Source organism: Hibiscus syriacus, unplaced genomic scaffold, assembly GCF_006381635.1.
Source record: "Hibiscus syriacus cultivar Baekdansim isolate YM2019G1 unplaced genomic scaffold, ASM638163v2 tig00112253_pilon, whole genome shotgun sequence".
Taxonomy (NCBI): domain Eukaryota; kingdom Viridiplantae; phylum Streptophyta; class Magnoliopsida; order Malvales; family Malvaceae; genus Hibiscus; species Hibiscus syriacus.
In genome coordinates this window covers 1,031,136-1,042,108 of record NW_024063283.1, presented here as the reverse complement: position 1 = coordinate 1,042,108, position 10,973 = coordinate 1,031,136, and the positions used below count along the sequence as shown (strand labels likewise).

The 10,973-nt window shown below is 34.9% G+C and overlaps 1 protein-coding gene and 1 pseudogene across 1 annotated transcript; both read left to right on the top strand.

Annotated features, from left to right (window-relative positions):
• Positions 1–1,447: 1,447 nt before the first annotated feature.
• LOC120176733 (derlin-1-like) lies at positions 1,448–5,525 on the top strand. The gene is made up of 7 exons (XM_039183091.1): positions 1,448–1,612; positions 2,978–3,113; positions 3,511–3,584; positions 3,722–3,812; positions 4,275–4,403; positions 4,519–4,679; positions 5,114–5,525. The coding sequence occupies exons 1-7, from the start codon at positions 1,596–1,598 to the stop codon at positions 5,235–5,237; spliced, it is 732 nt and encodes a 243-aa protein (XP_039039022.1). The 5' UTR covers positions 1,448–1,595; the 3' UTR covers positions 5,238–5,525.
• Positions 5,526–6,223: 698 nt separating this feature from the next.
• LOC120176732 lies at positions 6,224–9,702 on the top strand (annotated as a pseudogene).
• Positions 9,703–10,973: the final 1,271 nt, after the last annotated feature.

Genomic DNA, 10,973 nt, shown 5'->3' with positions numbered 1-10,973 from the left:
TTTTTGTTAATTTCTTAATTTACCTTTTTTCCTTTGATTTATTTAATATTTATTTTATAATATAATGTTTTTGACTTTTTAGGGGTAATTTTAATCGATCAAAGATAAGTAATTTGGGTCGACTTTTAATTTTTAATTTAACTTTTAATTTTCGCATTAAGACAACTGGAAAATTAAATTGGTACCGAAAGGGCAGTACAAATGTGCTAATACTTCCTTGACTGTAACCGACTCCCGAACCCGACATATTTATGGTAAAACGCATATAAGGTAAGATGATAATTTGAGGTGTCCGGTTAACCTAAAAAAAATTTCTAAAAAATAAATGATCAATGGCAACTATAACATGCTTTATTTAAGTCGAAGCCCAATTTTAAACCCACATGAAGGACGGTTACGACAGGTTAAACGTATGTTTGTTCAAATTTATAGGTTCATTAACGCCGGTTCATGATGGATGGTTTTTAGTATGATGTTGAGAATGAACTTTCTGATTTTGCTTCATACTCGTAATTTAAATTATGATATATTCGTCATGAACTAAAAATTATAATCTTATATTAAAATATAAGAATTATATGTTACACTCTCTGTCCCATAAAAAGTGTATCTTATTGACTTTTAAAAAGTCAAAATTTTTAAACTTTGACCTTATTATTTTAAATATTTTAAATTTTATAAAATATATATTTAAAAACCACTTGACTGGCAGTTTTTAAAATATATTTTTACTTATTTTTATCAATAATAAATTTTAAATAATAATTAGTCAAAATTTAAAAAAATTGACAAAAAAATCAATAATAGACATTTTTATGGGATAGAGAGAATATAATTTCAAATAACATGAACTAAATATCCTTTTGATATTTATCCTTTATAATACCACAAACAACAAATCAAATATCATATATGTTCATATATGAAGACTTGGTTTTTCATTGTTATTGGATTGAAATATATTGTTCATAGACGAACTTTTGAAAATAGGATAAACTACATGTTTAGTATTTTTAATTATTATTTTTGTTTCGTTTTGATCAATTAACTATTATTTTTTAATATTATATCTAACCTTATATTTTAGTTCCATTTTGGTCACCCATTGTTAAAAAGTTAATTGAATTGTTGATATGATATTTTAAAAAAATTCAATGATGATGTGATATTACCTTATGATGACTTGTCAAAATCACCCTTAATTATTTAACAATAAGTGAACAAAATAAAACTAAAATGTAATATTAAATATTATTTTAAAATAAAAATAATTGGATGATAAAGACATAACGAAAGTGACCATGAAAATAATAGTCTAATACACCTTTGCTGCCACCGGGAAACTCCTAATTATGGAAACCCAAGTTTGCAAATCAATGGCTTAGGGCCCAAGTTTCATATCATCTCCGGCCCAAATCATAGTACACGGGCAGCCGATTAAACGCAATCAGTTGAACACTAAAGGTCAAAATTGGAAGTATCCTCGAGCCTTTTCTAGATCTTCGCCTGCTTTTCGAAGCATACAATTTAACTGAAAAAAGAGATCTTTGAGGTGTGGATTATTCTCATTTGACGAGGTCTTATTTAGGATTGCAATGTCTTCACCGGCTGAGTAAGTCGCAATTATCTTTCCTTTGATATATTTTTGTTCCCTTTTCTGAATTGATTGTCTTAAATTGTTTCTGCGGCCCTTCGTACTGAATTTTGTTAATTGTTATCTTCGTTCTGTGGTTTCATTTTTCTGGATTATTTTTTTTAGTTATGTGGTTGAATTCATATGTTTTGGTTAGAATTTCGAAACCTAGGATTTAGAGTCGTAAGAGTAATGTAAATTTTAAGGTTGCGTTTAAAAACAATAGTGTATATGTGTATCAAAATACATGTAAATGGAACGCCAATGATAATTTTTTTCCTTCAAATTCATGAATTTTGGACGACTATTTTGAGGTGAAATTGAAATACGTATAGATATTTGTCAACCTGAACTTCTGGTTCTCAGACTTTTCAAAAATAAAACTACATTGAATTTTAACCAATTCATGCATCATGTGTGCGTTTTTTCATCACTCATCACAATTTATATTTCGAGTGAAATCTAAATTTTCTACTATGTTCTCGAACATAGCATTAGCTTTTATATACTCCACGATTTTAAAGAGTATGGGATGCCATGAATGTTCCTCTTCTGTCCAAAAATTGTGTACCAGATTTTACTTCAGAAGAATATTGAAAAATTTCATCTCGTTATTGTGTTCATTGCCAGTTTTACCAAATATTGATTCAAACATGCTATGTCTGATATTGTTGAAATGAAGCTGCCGTAGTGGTGAAGCCCCAAGAAGTCATCTAACCATGGTTCACTACCTGTAATTCTCCTAAGCGTTACCATTAGGCATTAGTATGAAAATTTATTTATAAATAAATTGAAATTTGTGATTTTGAAATTGTATAATCTCATGATAAAATATTACTATTTTGTTATGTTAAAGATTTAAAGTATTCTTCCATTAAAAATGTTTTCTAAACAGATGACCAAGGTCTTGTCTTCTTAATTTTCATGCCTTTTTAACTTGACAGTAACAGCTGCATAAGTTAATGAGCAGTAGTAAATTTTAATCTATGTTACTCCGATGTTTTATTTTTCTTGATTTGGTTATGTTAGATGCATATCTGGATATGATTATGGAAATATGACCCTCCAGAGATTCTTGAAATACATGGAAAAAATTGAAAAAATGAGTATACGTGTCTTGAGCACATACATGTATTCTGAAACTTAAATATGAGTTTGAGTAATGTAGCTTTTGATTGTAGCAATTTTAGTTTAGTCTACATGTTTTCTCTTTTTTGTGGGAATACTGTCTCTAATTAGTTATGACAGTATGTTTATGTCCAACATACTGTTTTATTGTTAGTCATATTCTTTTTTATTATTTCTTTATTTATATTTTTGACTATTTTATTCATTTGGTTTCAGATTTTATAACTCTCTTCCACCAATAAGCAAGGCTTATGGGACTGCATGCTTAATGTTCACTACAGCCTTCCAATTAGGACTGTTAAATGTTTTTTACATTGCGCTGCTATATGAATATGTATTCAAGTACTTTCAGGTATGAATTATATAAGGGCTTGATTGTAAAGAAGAGATGCACAGTGTCTAAATCTCAATAAGTTTCACAAGGGAAAAGAGTGTTCCATTACTAATTTTCTCTAATCGAATATGATTTTGCTCAACTTAGATTATGGAATGGCGTTCCTATGTGTATTGCATATGTTTTGCGACGTATGGATGATTGTATTATTGAAAAAAGGGACAGTGAAGGGTTGTTTTGTTGTGCTGAGAGATTTGTTTATAAATTAAAATGGATCAAGTTTATTGCAGGCTTCTATGTATGAAATTGGATGTGTGTAATAACTGATAATTTAGAATCTCACATTATTCATAAATATTTAATCATGTTATAGTTAATCTGGAGAACTCTCTTATAACTTCACATATGACTGTAGGTGTGGAGGCTGATTACAAACTTCTTTTTCCTTGGAAAATTTTCTATCAATTTTGGGATACGCCTTTTAATGATGTAAGTATCACTTTTTGGAAGGTTACAATCATTTCCATATTCTCTTCTAGTGTAAGAAGGTTATGGCCTTTTGCAATACTGACTCTTTGAGGTTTAAGTTCCGATTGTTTTGTGACTATCTTTATGATTGTACAGAGCAGATATGGAGTCCAACTAGAGAATGGGCCATTTGAGAGACGGACAGCTGATTTCTTGTGGATGATGATATTCGGTGTGTTGTCATTGTTGGTGAGTGAGACCATAGTCCTCTCTTATTTAGCTTTGTAATTTGGTTGTTCAAATTGAGATGAGGGCAAATCATTGTATGTTAGTGAAGGCATGCTTTAAATATGTTCTCTAGTCTTGTATCTTTGCTACGAATCACCGGCACCGCTAAAAGCATGTTATATAGATATTGGCTTACTGGTTTAGGTCTTTAGCTAATGTTCACCTCTGTATTATGTTGTTCCAATTCTTCATTTTTCGTAAAGTATACATGTCAGACGTATATTCGGATGTGTATGGGGATGTAATCCTTCAAAAGCTCCTAATACATGAAAATTTTGAAAATAAAAGAGAATATACTTGTGTCAAGCTCTTAATATATCTTTCCCTTGTAAGAAATATGCTCATTGCGAATGTGCAACCTATCATCAGTTCTTTTCTAGTGTATAATTTTTTCCGTTCCATTATTTCCTGTTGTGGTTTTAGGTTTTGTCCGCAATCCCTATATTCAGAACCCCTTTCCTAGGGGTATCTCTTGTTTTCATGCTCCTTTATGTCTGGAGTAGAGAGTTCCCAAATGCTCAAATCAACATATACGGTCTTGTGACTCTTAAGGTAAGCTTAATTGCAAGTTTAGGCACGAACTAATTGGGATTCTATAATGTTCATATAGACTTTCTGGGGCTGAGATTTTATGTTTCAATGCATACTTTTCTGTATATTGCTTTAGGCATTCTATCTACCTTGGGCAATGCTTGCTTTGGATGTTATTTTTGGTTCACCTCTTACCCCAGATCTGCTCGGAATCATTGCTGGACATCTATATTACTTCTTGACTGTGTTGCATCCTCTTGCAACCGGAAAGGTCTTACTGAAGACACCTATGTGGGTGTATCCTTACATTGTTTAATTACTTGACCCGAATTGCCACATGATTTATCAACTCTTTGCATGCAACTATATATATATACATATCATAGGAACAAGCAAATTGCATCCTTAGTCTTTGATCTTATCATTCATCTTCATTCATGATCATAATTTTGAATTTGTTCTAAATCCATCGATCCATCACTGTTTTGTTAGAATTTGGATTGAAATAAACTAAATGCCTTGTGACAACTCGGTGGACATACACATGGCAAATTCTGTCAAAATTTTAACAGAATGTTGATGGGGCAATGGATTCGAAACAGAACTCAAAAGATCATGGGTAAAAACCAAAGTTTTCAAACAGGTCTGAGAATAACAATGACATTTACAACATAAGAACATCAATTTGCTTGTGTTGGTGGTATTTTCCTTGACAGATACTGTTTATGTAGGCGTAAACTGGTTGGAAGATGGAGAATAGGAGTTCCAACACAGCCAAGCAGTCGACCCAGTGCACAGCCCGATAGCTCAACAGGTGTGGCTTTCAGAGGAAGATCATATCGACTTAGTGGATGATTGCTGATATTCGAAGTTGGCCTTAAGATTCATGTATTTTTTCTTGGGGAAATTAAAGGGATCCTAAACAAAGCCAAATGGTCCAGATGGGCACTTTAGAGTTCCTTTTGCCAGGATTCAAATTCCGTGTTCTAAATTAGTATTTGAATTTTGTTTCTATCTCTGATTTTATTGTTGATGCGTGCCTTCTTCTCTGCCAAAATATTAAAAGTAATACTCTTTTGAGTTTTAGAATTGTTTATTCAAACTGTCCTATTAGAAATAATAATACACATATTTCCTTTTATACCCTTTATCATATTTTGACTGACTTGTAGAGCCTTTTTGGTGGCATTTCACTGTTATTCTGTTTCAAACAGAGTTTAAGTTCCATTTTACTCTAATGTTTTTCTGGTGGTTGTTATTGGGAAAGACTCAACTGTAGCATGTTATCCTCAAGATCCATCATAAAAGACGGATTGTTTATAACTAATGGTTCAAAGTAAGAAAAAGAGAACGACAATTTCCCAGGAGGAGGAAGAACGGTAATTGATATTTTGATATAAAAAATGATGAAAAAGATGGCTTCAAATTTGGTGTTAAAATTTTGGCAAAATAGTGAAACAGAAATTTACATATTTGGAACCATTTGTTTAGCTGGACTAAAAGCTTATGATCAAATGCCTGATATATATATATATATATCTTTTAAATAAAATAAATTGAATATTTGAACATAAACACAAAACTAATGTTAAATTTCAGCATTCCACATATCAATTATTATTAATGAAAGAAAATACTTGTGTAGCATGAAATGTTGTTATCAGAACGTGGGGAAGAAGATACGTGAAAGAGAGAATGAGGGGATTGTTAAAATAATGGTTGATCGATCCAAAACAGACGGCTGAGAAACCCTTAATTCAGCTTCCTTTTCAGCCTTATAATTCCTGGCTTTCTTACTTTTCTCTCTCGGTTTTATCCAACTTGAATGCCCTAACATCTCATTCAAACCAAACCCAAACCCCAACTTATAATCTAACCAAAGCAACAGAAAATGTCGTGGCAAACTTACGTAGATGAGCACTTGATGTGTGACATCGAAGGCACAGGCAATCATCTAACAGCCGCCGCCATCGTCGGCCATGATGGCAGAGTCTGGGCTCAGAGCTCCGCCTTCCCAAAGGTCATACCTCTTACTATTTCTTAACTCTTGTTTTGAATTGGGATTGGTATCAGAGTTTTGGCTGTCATTTGGTTGTGCGAAAGGTGTTTGATTTAATTCCCTTGTCTTATTTTTCTATTTTGCAGGTAAGTGCCACCGAGATCAGTGACATCATGAAAGATTTCGACGAACCAGGCCACCTTGCTCCCAAAGGCTTACACCTTATGTTAGGAAATAATACCCAAAATTGATAACGGAGTTCAACCAATTTTACTTACGTCTCCAAACTGCTGCAGATCTTTTACAAAGAGATAAAATTTACAGGTGTTTACAAAATACTCACTACTCACTAGAAAACTCTCCAGTATTGGGAGAAAGAAATTATTTGGGATTTTGGGATGATTTTGAAGCTAAATGAGCTAAGGTATTTATAGTTGAAGCTTAAGGACTAATTATATAATTACCCTAAAATACAATGGCTGAATTTTGTAATTATCCCTTGCCAATTTCAACTAAAACATCCACCCTATTTTGAATTCAAAGCAGCCCCTTAATTTAAAAATCAACCAACCCCTTAGTTTGAAAATCAACCGGCCTTATAGAATTTCAACAATCTCCCACTTGAAGATTGGTTTTAATATGTCTTCACACTTTGATCAATGCAGCAGTATTTCTGGTCTTGTTACTCTAGCATGCCAACTGAAGCTGAACACAACTTCAGTTTATCCGTAGTCACCGCCCTGTAAACCCACTTGTTATTGGGCAGTTTCTCCGTGGTTGTCTTGTCTCTCAACGTCTTAGCTCCCTTTGACTCTTGTCCACTAGTCTTTGAAGGATTGTTCCTCACTTGAACATCCTCGGCAAGCCCTTGCTTCGACCCTTCTCTTAAGATGGTCTCTAAAGTCATGTTCTCTACACGAACATGCTCGACAAATTCCTTGGACATGGACAACTCCTCCTGCACTTGGCTTTTACTTGTCTTGGCAGAAATGAGCCTTATTGAGCCAACTCTCAATGCCCCCTTGATCATGGGTTCATCTTCTTCTCTGGAGAACTCGATCCTGGGCTCATCCATCACCTTGGATGACTCGGCTCCCCTCGGGTAATTTTGCAACACTTCTGGCATCTTAAGTCTGTGCCCCCTCGTTTTCTCGACTTTTACCCTCGGTTTAACATCTTTGACACTCAAACTTATGCCAAGACTGCACACATTTTCACCAGATCCACCATTTGGTTCATTTTTGAGTGGACTTTCTTTGTCACTCGAGGAACAACCTTTCTCATCCTCTGACTGACCTTCATCGCAGAATCTCTTGCCGCTACCCTCGGATTTCGACTTTGCTTTGGAAGTCTTGTTCTTCTTGACTCCAAATTCTTTGATGGACTCTACGGTTGTCAAGGCTTCAAACAGCCCCTTGACTTCCCTTCGCTCCAACACTTTCTTTGCCCATGGCTTCAATCCGAACATGAAGTTGAAGAATCCATATTCTTCAGTCAAACTTGAGACTTTGAGCATGAGTTTTCTGAATCGACTCACATACTCCTTAAGTGTCCCTTTATGCCTAAGACGCCTCAACTTGGACCATGCCTCCATCCTTGCATACTGTGAGCGGACTTGCTCACATTGCACCCTCGGCTTGACGGCTTTATCTCTTGCTATCGCACCGAGTCCCTTCTTGTGTTTGACTGCTTTGACACCCGCAATCTCGTCACGTTTTATTCCGAGTTCAGCTGTTTCAATATCAACAGCCTTGCCTCATCTCGATTCTTGTTTGGCCGCATTGATCCCATTAATCGGGCCAAGTCTTTTTCCTGGCTTGGTAGCTTTAACACTTGCGACCGCGCCAATTCCCGCTACTTCTCCTTATTCCATCCTCTTAATGATGGTTGTAAGGCGACGCTTCTCATGACATCCTCTAATCAAATGAGGACCATCACAGAAGTAGCATTTCAATTTTTCCTTGCTCTCCTTCTTCTTTAAACCTGACATAGCCTTGCCATTCTTTCCCGATGGCTTTTCTTGGCTACGAACAGTCGATGACTCACCTTGGCCATTCGAAGAGCTTTCTCTACCATTTCCCTGCTACACATTTTCCCTGTCTCCACCACTGTTGCCATTATCTCTGGGCATGGGCCTGGATGACACATCGCTACTTGGCTTGTCACCTGCAAGCTCAGTCAGCTTTCTGGCTACAACTATGGCCTCCGAAAGTCTCTAGGCATTTCCTTGCTCTTCCCCGAGCATCGCCCCTAGTCTAAGTCCTTCCAAGAAGGTTTTGAGCGCATCCCATTCACTCATTGTTCCCTTGCATCTGAGCAGCTCCCTCTTGAGCTCATCAACTTCGTTTCTCAATCCCATTCGAATCTGGCTTCTTTGGATAGTTTCTGACAATTCTTGCAAACCACCGTGTATTAGAACACCTCCGTCGATAAATTCGTATCGCCAACAAAATTTAATTATTCACGAAATTTACTATTCATGTGAATAGTAACCTCGCAAAAAATTGACAAAATTCACGACCAAAAGCTCTTATTACCAGTTGTTGGGAAATAAACCGAGTACGGATAATTTTTCTATAACCAGATTAGTGAGAATGCGAAATAAAAGCGGAAAAATAATCTCGAAATTGATAACGGAGTTCAGCCAATTTTGCTTACATTCCGGATTGCTACAGATCTTTTACTAAGAGATAAAATTTACAAGTGTTTACAAAACACTCACTACTCACTATAAAACTCTCTAGTATTGGGAGAAATAAATGATTTGGGATTTTGGGATGATTTTGAAGCTAAATGAGCTAAGGTATTTATAGTTGAAGCTTAGGGACTAATTCTATAATTACCCTAAAATACAATGGCTGAATTTTGTAATTATCCCTTGCCAATTTCAACTAAAACAGCCACCCTATTTTGAATTCAAAGCAGCCCCTTAATTTGAATTCAAAGCAGCCCCTTAGTTTGAAAATCAACCGGCCTTCTAGAATTTCAACACCTTGCTGGTACAAAGTATATGGTCATCCAGGGGTGAGCCTGGTGCCGTCATTCGAGGAAAAAAGGTTTTCTTTTTGATTAACCCGTTCCATTTTCATCGTTTTTCAAATTTTCATGTAGTCTAAATATAGTGTGCGATAAAATCTTGAAACGGGGCTGTGCGGCAAGGAGCAGGAGGAGTAACTATAAAGAAAACAGGACAAGCTCTTGTGTTCGGAATCTATGAAGAACTCGTCACTCCGGGACAATGCAACCTGGTTGATGAGAGGTTGGGTGATTATCTTGCTGAGCAAGGTCTCTGAAAAATCCTACCTTCAACATCAATCAATTCCCATCAATGTTTGTTCGTTCTGCTATTCAAAACTATTGCAATTTCCTCCTCCTGTAATTCCTCCATGCATTTTTTCTTTTAATTGCCTTTTTTCCTTCGATGTTTTGAGTTTCGATTACCACGAGGCTTAAAGCATTTTAATTTTTCCATCTTTTATGAATAACAGAAAATTTAGAAATTCGTCTTATGTATCGTGTTTGAATAATTTATCATACTTTTTTCTTTTAAAACATTTATGTATCTGTTTCATATTTCTTTTCTTTTCTTTTATTTATCGTATAACCCAAGTTTAAATGAATTGGATCCCATTGGTGCACTGTGGAGGTTTCGAATAATTTGATGAGATTTGACATTGTCAAGAATAAAATAATCACATAATAATTATGTTCCCTCGAATGTTTGTAATAAGTCATGGATGAATCTAGTTTGGGTACAGTTGAATTTAACTTGATTTAAAAATTTAAAGTTAAATTCGATTTGATTCGAAAGTTCGTGAGCTTAAAATTGTCAAGCTCTGACTCGAACTCATAATCAAATATTGAATTTTGACTCAAATTTAAACTTAAATTTTGAAACTTGAATCAAGCTCAAAAAAAATTAAACTCTAAATATTCTTGGACATTAAAGTTTGATGTTAAAAACTTAATTGCTCAATGACATAAATTGGAAACACTCAAGCTGGATGTTAATTGAAGAACAAGATAATTACAACGATAGAGAAGAATCCGAAAAGAAGACTAGAAAGAGAGAATTAGAGAGAGAGAGAGAGAGAAGATAACAGACTGTAACAATACTTTTTATTCCTTTGCTTCTATCCTCTATTGCCTATATATAACCAGTTGTAGTAACCAACTAAACCAAAGTCTTGGGATGCCTTCTCTCACGTGTACTCTTCTCGTGCTGACCCGACCATGGTTCATATGTGTTGTGTTGGCGTAAATTGTAGTTGGGTCATAACAATATCCCCTCTTGGAGAAGAACCTTGTCCTCAAGATTCCGAGAAGGAAATTCTTGCACAAGTACAATTTCCTTTTTCCATGTCGTTTGACTTGTATTGAACTCGTTCCATTGCACCAACTTATACCTTTTGTGTCCCAAGATATCTTTTAGTTTTTGAATAAGCTCAATTAGAGAACCATCCTCAATCAATTTGTTAGTATTTCGAAGTCCACGGGCTGAGGTATCCACTCCAACTCTATGAGCGATGAACATGTCTTCAACATATGTGCTCTCCCTCTATAATTTTGCATCAAAGTTTAAGCCTTCTGAT